A 15805-nucleotide genomic window follows, 5' to 3' on the forward strand; every position below is an offset into this window, starting at 1 on the left:
TAAAACACTGAAAGAACTTGAGGCTAACATTATCATCTTGACAGAATTCTGAAAATGGCCAGATTTTCCTCATTGAAGTTGCAGCCAGTGAGTTGGAGTTGTTGCATCAATGCTGTAAAAGAGAACAGACCAGAGAACAGATCATAATCCTCAAGGCTGAGCCAAATCGTAGCAGCAGCAAAGATCATCATGAACCAAACATATACCGGGATAAAATTCTGATGGACTGAGTTCAGGCTTTTGTTGAAGGTGACCGTCTCTCTAAACATTTTAGCCTGAACTTGTAAACAAGCTCTTCCTGAAAAGGTGGTGTTGGTGTCAGATTAAATGGTGCCATTCTGGTCTCATATTAATATATTAATATAATTAAATATTATATAATAATATTTTTATATACCCCCCCCCCAAAAAAAGACAAATGAATTCAAAACCCAGTGGTGGGCTGTCAGGGCTTTCGAGGCCTTCTCTAAAAATATCCGAATCATGTTAATTATATTTTTTCCAAATAATCCGATTTTTTGGTGATTGAAATGTTGCTATTATTCCAAGTTTATGGCGTTATTATAAATGCTTTTTAATTAATGCTGTAGTTGCAGAACGAGACTTGTACACTCTTGGTTTATTTATTCAGTTGAGGCGTTTAAATTTTCTATATGCAACGCAAGGTTCATTTATGCATAATAAAATGTTCTGTTTTTTTTTAAATAACGAAAATGGTTAATGAGGGTTTGAGTGATTCAGACGGAGTACTACTGAAGGCCTAGGTGTGAAATGCACGGTTCGCCACTGTCAAAACCCCAGCATAAAAGAATCACTCTTGCAACCATGGACACCGTTCCTGTAAATCATTTTCTTCAGGCACATTTATGGGAACTTTTCACCTATTTCGGAAAGCGTTCTGCGAGTGCGCGGGTGGAAGATAATTTGTCAATTTTTCACAGACAATCTTTGGAAAATATTAAAAAGATTATGACATTCGGGCTGCAAAATGTGATGCAAGATTCCGGCCGAAGTAGAAAGTGTTGAGAGACGCTCGATTTCTTTGATTTGGAGACGAGCGGACTGTGCGAGTTGGGCTCTAAACTGGACTCTAAACTGTCTCTATCAAACCGGGAGGCGGTTTTTCTCGACTGCCGCGTTTCTAAGTTTAAAAGTAAACCAACAGCGAAAAGCATGTAAACTGAATCAAAGAAAGAGTTTTCCTTCACATCAATTATAATAAAACGCTCTGCCTATCTCCAAATGATGTCAACACTTCTAACACCAGCGGAATGATGAAAACTGCAGAAATCTGCATGTATTTATCTACAGAAAGGACTAAAGGGTTCAACTCATTGTTTAAACGATGTACAATCTCACTTTCTATGGTTAAATGTACCAAAACGTCTTTTGTTTTTTTTACTAATGAACTTTGTCTTAAGAGTTAGGGATGAAACTGAATTAAACTTAGTAATCGACTGGTGCTTAAGTGTTTATTTCTGGCGATTTCCTCTGTCTTCATGTAAGAAACACTGATGGTGGATGTGGTTGCTCACTTTTAGCCATCAGTAACCAAACATGCTGCCTGTGGCCATAAATTCACGCCACTTTCAAGTTGCTGGTGCAGCAGGATGGAGGTCTGACTCACATAATGTCTTCTCTGGCTGCAGGTCAAAGTTCTGACATCATCCAGCTGGCGACAGTGAGCGGAGGTCACTCCTTCAACCTGTACGTCATTCCACAGTGCTCGCTGCAACCTGATGCAGCAAAGGTGACTGGATTTAGGCTCCACCAGGGCCAGCTGTACCTCCACCGCCAGCTCATCCCCACCAACGAATGATCCATCAGCCACTCGTCAGCCACAACATCCGCAATTTAGACGGCCCCTTGCTGGTACTGGTCCTCGACGAGATGGACCTCAGGGTGCAGTTTGAGTCCACTGTGTCGACACTCTGACTCTGGCTCGGGAAATGCTCAGGGGCCGCCACTTGCAAAACTTCCAGCAGGAGACTCTGGTCAAAGAGCTGCTGGGTGTGAACTACAGAGTCCATGATGTATTGCAAGATCTGCGCGCTCTGCAGGCCCTCTTTAGCGCACTTCAGCGCACAGCAGAGATGATCTGCAGACACAAATTTACTTTGAGTGTTATTGAAACTAGAGCAACTGAAATTGTAAAGTAGGACTTAAACAACAGCGCCGCCCAGTGGAAACACTGCGGGCCGACAGTGTATTCTAGACAATTTATATCAGGTAATAAAATAAATCTTCTTCCAAATGTTAATTTTCAGAATTTTAAAAGGAAACTTCATGAATTCCACATTATGTCATATTATCTCTTTGGTGAATTAAGTGTTAATGATAATGAACCAGTGTACCAGAGCTATCTGGTGGTGCCATCAAAGAATAAGCTGAAACACTGGTGCAACAGAACAAGTTTTATTCAACATATATGGTTTTAGGTCTGAGCTACTTTTAAATCAAAAACCTCTTCTCTTGAAAATAAACACTTTAAAGATTTGTGTGCAAACATGATCAGTGTTCAAACTAAAATCTGTAACAAATATTCACTCAGAAACATTCTAATAAACAGGTTTTAAAGAAAGCTGTAAATGTTTTAGTGCCTTCCATACTTCACATGCGGTGTAAAGATCAGCAGTGATCAAGAATAATAACTCCATTAACAAATAAATTATTCTTAATCAATAATGACATCAGTCTGAAAGGTATTTTTCTTATGAAGATACAAATTAAACAACAAAACTCCCAACAGTTTTCTCTTATAATTCTGACTTAAATGTCTAAAATTTGTTTACCTTTATTCTGAAAAACATGTCTTCAAACATTCCTTTAACACCATAAATTCCTGCAGCATTGGGACATAATTGGCCACACCCACCGACATGCACTGGTGATGCTGGTGACAGTGAAATACTCACACCTCCAATTGTCATATGCAGAGGTAAAGATAACAGAACTAACATTTATTAGAACCAAGCAGAACCAGCTCACCAGCAGGAAGGTTAAAGTTGTACAGTGTTGTAGACAAAAAAGGCGCAGCTGCTGTCAGTAGACAGCGGAATGGGATTTATGTTTCCTTACCTGAACACAGGATTCAGGTAAGGACGCTTCAGTACAACCCCTACGACACAGTACTCAACACCACTGGTCTTCCTCAGTACAAACAGAACCATGAGAATCTAGCAGATCTCAGCTACAGCAGGCAGCAGGCGCGGAACATGGTTACCCCCACCGGCGAGACCTCCTCCAAGGAAATGCTCTCATTGGCTGATACAAAGAGGACGGTGCCCCGCCTCAGCATGATCTCAGAGAGGCCTGTAGCACACGTTGCTGTAGCGTGGCCTTCGGTAACCAGGAGGATGCTAGCGCTGTCGACCGGAGAGATGGTGTACTGTGGGAGGGAGGGTGGGATCTGCAAGAGCAGGTGAGGAGGTCAGCTAACACGCCAATAACTAACTAACAAAAAAAATGCAGATCAACCAACCAGTTTCTCACCTGTATCCTCAGGACACTGAAGTCTGGCACTGGTGGGTCGTACACGGTCACACAGGGGTCAGCACCATCTGGGACACCCAGAAAGATTTTGGAGGCCGCGGGGGCGGGGCTGTAGTTCAGCATCTCGCACAGTGTGTTGACGTCAATGTATTTGGGAGTGAGGCCAGCCCTGACGGTGTTGTCGGAGCACGCCATGCACTCAATGCAGTCTGCAACATTTTCAGAAGGTTGAAACTCTCAAAATGCCTCATCCTGCTTGTTGAAAATATGAACATCAGCAAAACCAAACATGCGCTCTCACCTCCATAAATGTAGGCGTGAGGCTCGTTGGCCCCCAGGAACATGGCCTGGCCTGGCTCCAACATGATGTGGTTGAGAAAAAAGATGGAGAAGCAGCCGATGTCTCCAGGATACTGGGAATGGAGGCGGAGCAACAAGTCGCCATTGCTGCTTGAAGTGTCTTTCGCTGCTGCTCCTGCAGGGGTGGAAAAGGATAGTACCACTCTTTCTTGTTGATTTTGTAAATGGAATACAACAGTACATTATTTGACGTCTGGTTAATCTTTGACTCTTGTTAAATGTCTTCCCAGACTGCACCTGATACCCGACCACTGAGCAAACAGCCCATGGTGCCACTCGGCCCAGAACAAACACCAACCTTTCCCTCCTTGGGCTCAGCTGAAGTGGTGTAAAACCGGTTTTGATATTCCTCACCTTCCTCCGTGACTCTTTTCACCAGCATGTTGAGCTGATCTACAAACACTTTCTTCTCACAGTTCATCATCCTGGTGAAGCAGTTCTTGAGCACCAGTCTCGTGTGGACCGCATCTTCCACACTGCACTGCAGCTCCTCTGCTGCCTCATTGCCCACAAGAGCACGGAACTCTGGGACAGCTGATGGGGCAAACACATTCATGAGTTCATAAGGAGCTGGAGGAAGATGCAGTGGAGGTGTTAATGATAGGAATCTCTGGAGGCTTTGGGACTTACAATGAAGGAAGCCCAGGATCTGATCCACTGGTCTGAAACCACAGAGGCCCTGGAAGTGGGTCAGAGCGATGGCCATCTCTGGCTTGTGGTTGTCATCTGGATAGTGTTGGGGAAACTGAGCGTGGAGCCGAGCAGCTAACTCCTGAGCAGAGCGTGGTGTTACTGAAGAAAGGCACAGATAATGGTGCTGGGTTCACCTGCCACTCACTCTGTTGGGGTGAGCCTGGATGGATAGAGCCGTGTTCACAGACAGAACTTTAAACAGGAACGGCAGCCGGCCCTGAAATTTGTCTTTGACCTTTGAACCCAGGCAGGCAGGGAAGCTGGCGATCCACTGTCCCAGCGTGGTCTGAGCCACACGGTTGTCTTTAATCTGAGCGTCACCTTTGGGGTGAGCACCCATCCACAACTGGAAGAGACGCAAACGTAGTTTCAACGTTATTGATGAAGTCAACCCCTGAAGAAACTGGACAAGCTGGAATCACCAGCATGCATCCCAACACCACTAAACCAGCAGCTTTTATTAGTGGTTAATTAATATCATCAGCTGAGATGCCACTAAGAAGAATCACATTCCACCGTGTAACCAATAACAGATGATCACAAGCTCCATTATTTGCAAGTTATTTGCAAGAACCATTTGAGATGTTACAAATAACGAGGAGAAATCTGTCCCAGTTGGGGTGTGTGCTGTGCCTCCTTGGAGCTAACATTGATGTCAGGCAGGTAGATCAAGAAGAGCAGCATGAGAGGAACTCTTCTTACCTCTGCGTAAGGTTTCCCATCCTCGATGACAGTCAGAGGGTCTCCATCGACCACCAGCCTGGCCACCTCACTGTCCTCGCCCACTTTCCCCCAGGCATAGTTCTGTACCACGCAGGTCAGTGGGAACACTGAGGATCAAATTGGTTCTTAAGTCCAGAGTCTCAACATGTTTCTGCAGTTAACTCATGTTTTCATAGATAACAATCCGTCATGTTTATAACCGATACTCGACAGTAATAACCTCTATATAAATAAGGTTGAACTGAATCAACGTATCACGCTATTATGATTCAATATTCTCAACTGTAGTAAAAAAAAAAAAAAAGTCTCCTATACAAAACGAATGAATCCAGCCTGACTGAGATCCGGCATGAAAGATGAAACGTCATTGATAATTCAAGACGGACAGCAGAAACCTTTCCCATCACTGGAATTGATCACAGACTTTTACAGGAAAAACAAATGCTTTAAATCAGCCCAGAAGAAGAAAATCTCACCTCTGACACGCTCCATGGCTGCGACGTGTCGAGCCACCGCTGGCGACGTCACATCCGCTTCACTTCCCATTTCACCTGATGACGTTGGTGTTGTAAATTTGGATTAAAACTTTTTAAGGTTTTTGAAAACGCAACAACGCGGCATTGGTTAAGTAATTATTGTTTGGTGAAAAGAAAGCAATGCATTTAAATTTAGGATGTAGGAAATGATTCAACGTAAATTGTCGGCATCACCTGCCACAGATACTCGATCCACCGTCTGGTGTGGCAACCATAAAGAGAAATGCCCAAACTATCACACTATTAGAGCTAAATATTTAAACTCACCACTTTAAAATTGTAATCTTTATTTCAATGCTTTGTACAATCGAGAAGAATTTCATTACAATATTGTAACGTTTCAAAACGATAGGTGGAGCACGGGGGTGTGAGTACGCATGCGCAGTCCGTTTTCATTCTAGGAAGTAACTGAAGGGAGTCAAACAGTCGACTATCATCTACAGAGGACAGAACAACGCAGTTTATTCAAAATGTCCGCGATCGACGACAACCCATTTGCGGAGCCCGCCAACGAGAACCCCTTCAGCGTAAGTGGCTTATGTTGTGTTTACACTGGGCTAACGGCCTCTGACAGCGTAAAATAGCTAACGCAGAAAACTTGTCGGGTGTGTGTTGAGGAGGGCCTTACCGCCGACATTTTGCCTACCATTGGCTGGTGATCGCATGAGTGTCAAAGGAGCAACCAATCAGACATCTTAGCTCGAAAAGCAAGCGGGGTCATTCGCTTGGCCTGCTACAGGAAGTCAAACTTTTGTCAGTTTGAAATAGCCACGTTACAAACATAAGTGCAGCTTATATCACATTATTTAACTTGACTTGAATTGATATTACTTTTAAATCCCCGAGTGTATGCCTATTCCATACTGAGAATACTTTAGTCAGATTCTCGGCAGAGTGCAAACGCACTTCCGCTCAGGTTGCTTGTTTGCTGTATGAATTAGTGGCAGGTCGAAGCCCGGAGGTGTTAATATTCTGAAGAGTTTTCGTTTGTCCAAAGACCTTTTTACAGTCTTTTGTATTCTTTTTCGTCTTAGTAGGTTTCCACTTTCCAGCTTTGCTGTAGAAAACCTGTTGCACATTTGGAAGAAAACTGCATTTTAAATAGTTTTATACTTCTGCCATGAAACAGAGAAGATTATGGAGCGTCATGATCAAAGTGTCAACCAGGGGAAATTTGCAAGAATGTAAACTCAGGGCGATTCTGATGAGAGGAACTGGTGAAATGTCACAGATTCTTTTAAATATTTACTATGTCCTTGAAAACCTTCTCAACTAAGAGATTATATAGACAAAAGGTGAATAAAATACTTGAATTAAATGAGGTCACAGCGTGCACGCAAAGTCAGTAGTCGTCTCAGGTGCGAGTCAGTGATGTGTGATAGTGTTGCGATGCCTGTTTGCTGGTTGGTGAACTCAACAGGTCAGAGAGCCTACCTACCTACCTCACTTCATTGTATTGCAATATATGCACATTCATGTCTTTGGCACCTTATTTGACCTCCTTTTTTGCCTCACTTATATTGTTATTTTATGTTATTCTATTCATTTTTAATTTTACTTTGGTTTTTACAACACGATAAGCTAGAGAGAAGAGAAACGGTATTTCAGTTCATCTGTATGTTCAAAACATGGAGTGAATTGACAAAGTGTCTAAAGTCTAAAAAAGCTTCTGGTTCTGAGAACTTCAGTTGAAACAACAGGAGCTTCATGAACAGCCTCTCAGCTCTTCTTGCTGATCATCAGACCAGTTTGTTCTTCAAGCTCAGGATATGCAGACACAAAAAAGCAACTTAAAATATTGTAAATATCAGTTGTTGTTATTTGTTTAGTGGTGTTTTGCCTACTTCAGGTTATTCTCCTCTAAGACCTAGACTGATGATCCCCCAAAAATATGTCTGTTGGTTAGTTAGACATAAGATTAAAAGGTAAGGATAGTAAAACCATTAACTCTGATGGCCTCAGCACATGTGTGTATAATGGATGTGTGTGTTTGATCGGTGAGTGTGTGATCAGTGTGACCATCAGAGTTGACTTGATCCAGTCATTGTAGTAACATCAGACTCTTCAGGAAGTTCCAATCTGTCGCCCTCGAAGGTTTTTTCATACAATGAAGGCTGCACACATTTCCAGCTTTGATCTTCAGAACACTCTGGAAAATCCTCCAGACCCTCCAGGAAAGATCTCCCCAGGTCTGATGGCTTTAAACTTTAACATTGGGCCAAAATTCACGTCTGAGTCCTGCAGGTGATAATGCTCAGCTGAGTCAAGGTGTTTGGAGGAGGCTCTCAGAAGGGGTCTGAAGCAGTGGTCACTGGTGATTGGTGGTGCGAGATGATGGATTTGAGTCCAGTACAGACTGAGAAATGTTTGCTTCTGCTGCTGCTTGATGGAGATGGAGACACAGAAATGAACTAAAACATCTTCTAAAATCACACAGGAACAATCTAACGTTGCTCTGAAGTATCTCTGTGGTTTATTCTGTACCAGAACATGAAAAATGTTAAGATCGTCTGCTCTTTCAGGACCCCTCAGTCACCCAGGTGACCAGCTCCAGCATAGAACCAGTGGACCAGTACAACCCATTCCAAACAGTAACATCCTCCTCTTATTTTCTGTGTTACGTTTCAACCTCATCCTCATCACATTCTCATGTTCTCCTTGAAACCATCCTAGGACAGTCTGGCCACTCACAGTGCAGCAACCTCCAGCTCTCCATACCAGCCGGCGGTGTTGCAGCCGTCCACTGAGCCAGGCCCACAGGTGAGGCAGCAATGTTGGATCTGGATAAGCTGTAAGTTTAGAGGGCATCGTGGATGTAAACTGGCAGCTTCCTGATCCTGTTTCAGGCCACAGCTGCTGCTGCTCAGGCCAACTTGCTGAAGCAGCAGGAGGAGCTGGAGAGGAAGGCTGCAGCGCTGGATCGCAGGGAGCAAGAACTGCAGAGCAGAGGAGCCTCAGGTCGGCACAAACAGCAGTAACGCTGCAGCAGTGGTGGTTCATCAACACGTTCTTTTAAAGCAGGAAGTTCTGTTTTTTGTCCTGGCAGGTAAAGTGAACAACTGGCCTCCTCTGCCCAAGAACTTCCCCATCAAACCATGTTTCTACCAGGACTTCTCAGAGGAGATCCCCTCAGAGTACCAAAGGGTCTGTAAGATGATGTACTACCTGTGGATGTGTGAGTACCTCTGGCCTGACCAGCCTGCCAACTGGTGGGCTGAGCCCAGCAGGTCCGCAGGAGAACTGCTGCTGTTTGTTCACAGATATTTGAACCTGTTCACGTGTTTATCTGAACAAGAGTTGAAAGCTGGAGGAGGTGGTGACAGACAGTTAGAGCCCCTCCATTTCACGTTGTTGCCAACTGTGACTGTTCTGTGTTCTTCAGTGAACTGTGTGACTCTGTTCCTCAACGTCCTTGCCTGCCTCGCCTTCTTCATCCGGGACTCCAGTGAAGGTATAGACTTTGGTCTCTCCATCCTCTGGTTCATCCTCTTCATGCCCTGTTCCTTCCTCTGCTGGTACCGACCCATCTATAAGGCCTTCAAGTGAGTATGCTTCATTGTTGGGGAAAAAACTGTGGGCATGCTATGATGATGGTGGTGGTGATGATGATGGTGGTGGTGGTGATGATGATGGTCATTACTAGTCCAGAGAGTCAGTAATGACACATTGAGAGTTGAAGTCCCACCCAAAAAGAACTGTGCTTCTTTCTTCTTTTTTAGGACCGACAGCTCCGTCAGCTTCTTTTTCTTCTTCTTTGTGTTTTTTTGCCAAGTGGTGATCTTCATCATCCAGGCTGTCGGCATCCCCAGCTGGGGGAACAGGTGAGTGTTTGTGATTTGTGACCAATTTTCTCCTCGTTCATGCAGCACACGTCTTCCTCAACCTCATGATGGCGAAAATGCCTCAATTTCTAGCCAGTTTGATGTATTTGAGCAGATTTCCTGGGGAGAGATGATTCCTCCATGAGTCCCTGACTCTTTCAGCTGCTCTGGTCTCTCAGCTTCCTGCTGCCTCTCTGTCTGCTGCTGTCTCTGTAAGTTTCTGCTGCTTCCTGTTTCTGCTGCTTTCTCCTTTACCTTTATTTTGTTACAGTCGTTCACTGCAAATGAAACCATTAAGAATCTACAAGGAAACATGAAAAACTGATAATAAACCAATAATCTAAAGAACTGAAGAATGTTTGTCTTCATATAGATTATTTTAGGATGAAGATGATTTGTTTTTTTTGCATAAAATCGTCTGGGTTGTTTCTGATTTACTGACCAGTTCTAGCTAACAGTAGCTAGCGTTAGCTTCCAAGTTAGACTTCAGGTGATATTTTTTTATTGATTATAAGAATTGACAATACCTCTAAATGTTGATGCTGCTTTCATCATAGTGCTACAGTATTAAAGTGAAAGTGTATTAAAGCTACTGTACTACAGCACTGCAGTACAGCCAATTCCTGTGGACTGTGGTGCTGCTCTATACAGATGTGTGTGCGTGTGTGTCTCTCGCAGTGGTTGGGTGACGGCGCTCTCTAGTCTCAGAACAGACAAAGCTGTGGGTGCCATCATGATCATCGTGGCGATCCTCTTTACCTTCTGCGCCTCGCTGTCAGTTGTCCTGCTCAAAATGGTAAGAACGTTGCAGGAACAGCAGCTTTTACTGATTTACCTTTGAGTTATGAATCTGAGTATCTTGACCTTTTAATGTGAAGTCAACTGAGAACCAACTGAGCTTTTTCTTCCACATCATTAATGATTTTAACATTAGCATGAGCTTCCTTCAGTTAGTTTCAGCTCATCTGATTCTACACAAAGAGCCGCTGAGCCATCCTCTTCTGTATCCAGGTTCACGGTTTGTACCGCCGGACTGGTGCCAGTTTCCACAAGGCTCAGCAGGAATTTTCTCAGGGTGTTTTCACCAGTAAAACCTTCCAAACTGCAGCCTCGTCTGCTGCCCAGGGAGCCCTGCAGAGGAACAACTGAGAGGAGCTGAGGAGACCGCTGGAGGTCGGCGCCTTCGAACGACAGGAATCAGCGAGGTTAGCCTCTAGCGCTGTGCACATGCTAACATCATGCTAATGTCAACATGGTGCATTGTGGGTTGAGTGCAGGATATTTGAGTGTGTAGCTTTCCTATTTAGTGTGCACTTTTGTTTGTTTTTGTATACTTCCTCTATTTGTGTGTGTGTGTGTGTGTGTGTGTGTGTGTGTGGTGTGTGTGTGTGTGTGTGTGTGTGTGTGTGTGTGTGTGTGTGTGTGTGTGGTGTGTGTGTGTGTGTGTGTGTGTGTAAGCACACTTACCTGAATGAAATGAAGTATTTTCTGTGTAGTGTCTCATTAACATTTCCTCTGAAGCTTTTTGTTTCTGCTCAGTGAGTAAATAAAGAAAAACTCAATCATGCAAAATATAAAATATGGATGAAAATCCTGATTTCATGTCTGTAAACACAGAAGATAAACTGATGAAAATTTTCTGAATCTGACCTGAAATCAGAACTTTGCTTTAATCCTCTGTCATGTGTTCATCTTTAATCATCACTGACCAGACTTTGTCCTCATCATAGTCTAAATTATTTGCTCTGATGTACATTTTTCTTTCTTCAGTCGTTTGTAGGACTTTGGTTTTATGGAATATTTTTCTGATTTCAAAAGTTCAAATCTCACATCTGTAACCTGACAGAATAAATGTAGACCACTCAACTGTCTTTACTGTTTTTACTGTTTCAATTATCAGAAATGAGGCTAGTTTACATTAGGTTCATTCAAAAACTTTTAGCTACAGGTTTGCTATTAAAGTGTTGCTAATTAATTAATCAATCGATCGATCAATCAATCTTTATTTATATAGTGTCTGCTAAAATCAAACTATCAGGGCCTGACCTCCAACAAACACCAGTAGCAGGAAGAACCTTCATCAGGACCAGGCTGATGTGGGGGGGCTCTGGCTGGGCAGAGAGGCTGCTGTTCTCATTATTTCCTCATCACATCTCATAATAATATATGAAGGCTTAGCTAACATTGCATCTGCCTCAAGTGTCAAGAATATCAACTGAATTCTGAAAATAATCTAGAGCTTATGAGAGTTCTTGGATAAAAACAATTCCAGAATTGTTTTACATGACTTTATTTTTGCTCCAGTTTCATTTTAGGGTTTCAAAGGTGAAAGATTACAAATTCCCAAGTGACAACTGTATTGAACTGTAATTTAGGGAAACACGAGTAAAAACAAAAAACAACATTGCAGTGACCATGTCACGAGAAGACCCTCACCCACCCATCCATAATATGATAGATGAAATCTTTTATTGCGTCAAACTAGAACTAATTAGATTTTAACGCGAGTTTTAGCTTTAACCGTCTGTTAATAAACGTTTTGCGATGGAACACCCGTTCTGTCCACCAGGTGGCGCCACGCGCCTGGGACGACTGTCACCACAGGTACGCTGAACAAACCTTCGTCACTTTAAACACTGAATATTCACTCCCGGTGTGTGTTTTTGTCACAAAGGAACCAAATGTCCATTCAGTCGCGCGTTAGGCAGAAACATTACCCAGTATCCTTCGGCTCCAGCGGCACTTACTTTATAAAGCGAACTCATTCTGCGTGAACAAATATTTTGAAAGCCCTGCCCCCCACAAATGCACGCGCTTTCACTCTACCCTCACTCTGCTCGTGCACTCCGGCAGTTGTCATGACGATGGAGTCGTTCCCGGCGTCGGTTCTGGGGACTGTTGCCATGGAGATGCTCCCCGTGCTGGAGGAGGACGAGGGTTCTCCAGATTCCGAGGACAGGCTGTGGCCCCCGGGTGAATTCAGCCAGCGCCGGTTCTACCTGCTGGTGGTGATCGGAGAGATTGGTTCGGAGCTGCAGCTGGACGCCGCCCGGGCGCACATCGAGCGCGGTGAGCGAGTCCGTGCGGCGGAGTGACGCAGAATGCTGCAGCGGCAGCAGCATTGCACCATGGGACAGATCGACACCAACACTCTTCAGTCCGGTTATTACCACTAATATCTTGGCGGGTCAACACCAGGAATTTCGGATTAACATTAAGCCAGCAGCCGTGCGTGTACACGCGTGTCCCGAGAGGGCACTTATTTCTCAGCATTTTGAATTTGTTTTTTTAAAGTCACCTGTGCGTTCTCTTCAAAGAAATAAAGTATAAATTTTACAGTTAATTAAGTTAATTAAAATCATCACGTCAGGTTGTGAAGGTGACGAGCGGTGGGATCTGTCCACCTGTTCTTAAACGCTGATAGTCGTGACTGTGACGTCAGCGCACTAAAATAATGCGGTTTACTCTGTATTGTGACGCAGCTTTAGTTTTTCACCGGCTATGAAGTGATTCTTTAGCCTTTTAAACAACAGCGCATGTTTGTATTTGGACCTCAAACACCTGGCTATTGTGCACCAACGCTTCAGTGTCACCATGGCAACGACTCTCATACAGCTGTTGAGCTTATTTTAGTTAGTTAATTGGTCTTGCATGACAGTGCTAAATTAGCATAGGAATTCTGAATCAAAGAATGTGAATGTTTTAATTAAACTTAGACAAAAATCTATCAATCTTCTTTTTTGCCATCAGCAGGAGGGTCCCCCAACATGAGCCTGGTCCTGCTCAAGATTTCTTCCTGTTAAAGGGGAGTTTTTCCTTGCCACTGTTGCTTGTTTGGGGTTAGGCCCTGGGATTCTGTAAAGCAGCTAGAAAAAATTTTGATTGTAAAAGACACTATATAAATAAAGATTAAATAAAATAAAATAATCTTTTTTGCTAAACATTAATCTACGTACATATCAAATGGGAGGGTTTGAATATAATAAACAGGCTCCACCAAACATGAGAAGTATTGTGGATAGTGTAGTTTAACGTGAGTATCGTAGCACAGATCATCTTTATAGGGCTATAGGGCTTTTAGCCGTTTGTTGTGTCTTTGGTGTCGCTTTGAGGTTTCAGCTCTAAATATTGGCCTCTGAGCTTCCTGTGTGAATTAAGAGTTGATCCTCGTGGCTTTTGAGGTTTGAGCTCATTTTCTCTGAGGAGGGTGGATTTAAGAAAGAAAAATCATCTGAATAATCCGAATTGTTTTCATTCTGAATCAGACATGTCCAGTCAACTGGACAACTGTGTGTGTGTGTGTGTGTGTGTGTGTGTGTGTGTGTTTTCTGCCACTCACTGGTTCTTCTGGCAGGAATTCGATCCTGGAATGTGGACCTTGGACGCTGCGACCTGGACACGCAGCTTCAGCTCTTCATAACCCGCCACTCCGCCCACTTCTCTTCCGAGGTCAGAGGTCAGTGTCACGTCTGATTGTTTCAGAAGAAGACCATATTTTTAACTAGATGACCAAGGTAATATATCATTTTGTATTGCCGGTAATCTTAGTAACCGCTGACTGATTGGTGTTCTATTTCTGGTTGCAGATGTTTGGGTATCAGTTTAATATTAATGCTCATGTTTCTCAGATGAACTTTAGAAAGTTGACTAAAAAAATTAGGCCTACCTGGTCTCTACATTCTTTTTCTAACCAGGATTACCTGGATGGCCCTTAGTAAGGGTCCCTCCTCCCCATAAATTCCCCCATTGGGGCCTCTGTGTACATGGGGTTGGGCAAACTTCCCTGTTCCATCCAACACTGTACCAAGGGTGTAGAGCTGGTCCACTGGTCCAGGGCCAGGATGGAAACCACAGGGCTCCTCCGACCCTCAGTTCGGACCCTCATCATAGGAAACAGTGATGTTAGTCTTCACCTTCCTTCTGTTGCTACAACGTCCTATTTTGCTGCATTTTGACCAACCCTGCGAGGCACAACAGAAACATTCTAATGGTCTCTATTGTGTTGTATCTGATACTAAAGCCACCGTGCCTACGTCACCCCTTAACCACTCCTACCAGCTCCCCGACTACTTTTCTTTATTGGATACATGAAAACAGCTGTTAAAGGTGTTTTCTGAGAATAGAGACTGTTGCTTTTGTTTTTATCCAGTTTAGGTCTTAAAAAATATTTCATTTTAAATTTTTATAGATGTCTGATTGTAGCTTCAGAACATCCTAATTACTTGTCTAACTTGAATCTGGGGATTTTTACCTAACTTTTGTGATATATTATATAATTATAATATTGTTACTGCTTGGATTGACTTAATTTTGTCCAGTCAGACTTCTTATTTGAAACTTTTAGATTATAATTATAATAATAATCTGTGAGACGACTGATCTTTAGGACTTTAATACTTTCATATCAAAGTTCACTAAACTACCAAAATTTTAAAAGTTCATTAGCTCCTCATTTGCTCTCTTTCATCCTTTGACAAACGTATGTGATGATACGATCTTCCGTTCAGCTTCACTGACGGATGCAGGAATATTTAAGAGGCTCAGATTTCTGAAGGCATCATGGTCCAAGTTCATCAACCGGTCTACCTGTAGCACAGTTAAAGAACTGAACATATCACACCCAAACACAGGCTAACACTGATGCTAAATGGTAAATTTGTGGCAAAAACCATGACTCAGCAGCAACAAACGTGACAGAGCAGCAACAATTATGAGTCAGCACCAACAACCATGACTCAGCTCCAGCAACCTCAACTCAGCTCCGATAGCCATGACTTAGCACCAACAACCATGACTCAGCACAAACAGCCATTACTCAGCTCCAACAACCATAACTCAGCACCAACAATCATAACTCAGCTCCAGCAACCACAACTCAGCTCCGACAGCCATGACTTAGCACCAACAACCATGACTCAGCACCAACAACTATGACTCAGGGCCCACAACCACAACTCAGCTCCAACCATGAGTCTGCTCTAACAACCATGATGCACCAACACCCAACACCCATCACTCAGCACTAACTATGAATGAAATCAATGGTGAAATCAATGTCAAAGCCTGGCTTTCAGACCAATGATCGCCTTTAATATGATTGAAAAGATGATGACATCTGTTTGGTGTTGAGATGTGTGGTGGGTTAGTTTGCCAAAGTGCAGAGGATAATCTTTCAAAGTG

General features: G+C 43.3%; 4 protein-coding genes across 8 annotated transcripts in view; 3 read left to right on the forward strand and 1 right to left on the reverse strand.

Moving 5' to 3' along the window:
- The first annotated feature begins 898 nt into the window (after positions 1 to 898).
- On the forward strand, positions 899 to 2739 carry plex9.2 (PML-like exon 9.2). Its single transcript, XM_057052961.1, is given in 3 exon segments — positions 899 to 1808; positions 1811 to 1918; positions 1921 to 2739. Coding segments are annotated over 3 exon segments (525 nt in total). The 5' UTR covers positions 899 to 1630; the 3' UTR covers positions 2160 to 2739.
- The window catches only part of mpi (mannose phosphate isomerase), a 59728-nt gene continuing 46322 nt past the window's right edge, over positions 2400 to 15805 (reverse strand). The window contains exons 1-8 of one of the 3 annotated variants that reach the window (XM_057052955.1): positions 5745 to 5860; positions 5248 to 5375; positions 4691 to 4891; positions 4483 to 4624; positions 4207 to 4386; positions 3794 to 3967; positions 3493 to 3701; positions 2400 to 3409 (exon numbers count right to left, since the gene is read on the reverse strand). In XM_057052955.1, the coding sequence (XP_056908935.1) occupies positions 3191 to 3409; positions 3493 to 3701; positions 3794 to 3967; positions 4207 to 4386; positions 4483 to 4624; positions 4691 to 4891; positions 5248 to 5375; positions 5745 to 5814 (1323 nt within the window). In that variant the 5' untranslated portion in view covers positions 5815 to 5860 and the 3' untranslated portion in view covers positions 2400 to 3190. Of the gene's footprint in view, positions 3410 to 3492; positions 3702 to 3793; positions 3968 to 4206; positions 4387 to 4482; positions 4625 to 4690; positions 4892 to 5247; positions 5378 to 5606; positions 5635 to 5744; positions 5861 to 15805 lie in introns of those variants that run through there. The other 2 variants (XM_057052956.1, XM_057052957.1) reach the window with 2 other exon arrangements.
- scamp2 (secretory carrier membrane protein 2) lies at positions 6007 to 11491 on the forward strand. Of its 2 annotated transcripts, XM_057052959.1 has the most exons (10): positions 6007 to 6331; positions 8327 to 8395; positions 8478 to 8564; positions 8651 to 8762; positions 8851 to 8979; positions 9187 to 9346; positions 9524 to 9625; positions 10304 to 10421; positions 10637 to 11009; positions 11084 to 11491. In XM_057052959.1, exons 1-9 carry the CDS (start codon positions 6275 to 6277, stop codon positions 10772 to 10774), a joined length of 972 nt encoding a protein of 323 aa, XP_056908939.1. In that variant the 5' UTR covers positions 6007 to 6274; the 3' UTR covers positions 10775 to 11009; positions 11084 to 11491. The 2 variants fall into 2 exon arrangements, with proteins under 2 accessions (XP_056908939.1, XP_056908940.1); XM_057052960.1 differs by lacking the exon at positions 8327 to 8395.
- map1ab (microtubule-associated protein 1Ab) overlaps positions 12109 to 15805 on the forward strand; it is a 26002-nt gene continuing 22305 nt past the window's right edge. Inside the window, exons 1-2 of one of the 2 annotated variants that reach the window (XM_057052936.1) lie at positions 12109 to 12694; positions 13980 to 14081. In XM_057052936.1, coding sequence (XP_056908916.1) covers positions 12484 to 12694; positions 13980 to 14081 — 313 coding nt within the window. In that variant the 5' untranslated portion in view covers positions 12109 to 12483. The remainder of the gene's footprint in view (positions 12695 to 13979; positions 14082 to 15805) is intronic. The other variant, XM_057052938.1, reaches the window with a different exon arrangement.

This window comes from Takifugu flavidus, chromosome 13, assembly GCF_003711565.1.
Source record: "Takifugu flavidus isolate HTHZ2018 chromosome 13, ASM371156v2, whole genome shotgun sequence".
NCBI lineage: Eukaryota > Metazoa > Chordata > Actinopteri > Tetraodontiformes > Tetraodontidae > Takifugu > Takifugu flavidus.

What these genes read in the sequence shown, in the direction of transcription:
- scamp2 (XM_057052959.1), top strand. Translation starts at nt 6,275, where the DNA reads ATGTCCGCGATCGACGACAACCCATTTGCGGAGCCCGCCAACGAGAAC. An exon ending in CCACTGAGCCAGGCCCACAG is followed by an intron (nt 8,565 to 8,650) that starts GTGAGGCAGCAA and finishes ATCCTGTTTCAG; the next exon opens with GCCACAGCTGCTGCTGCTCA. An exon ending in GCAGAGCAGAGGAGCCTCAG is followed by an intron (nt 8,763 to 8,850) that starts GTCGGCACAAAC and finishes TTGTCCTGGCAG; the next exon opens with GTAAAGTGAACAACTGGCCT.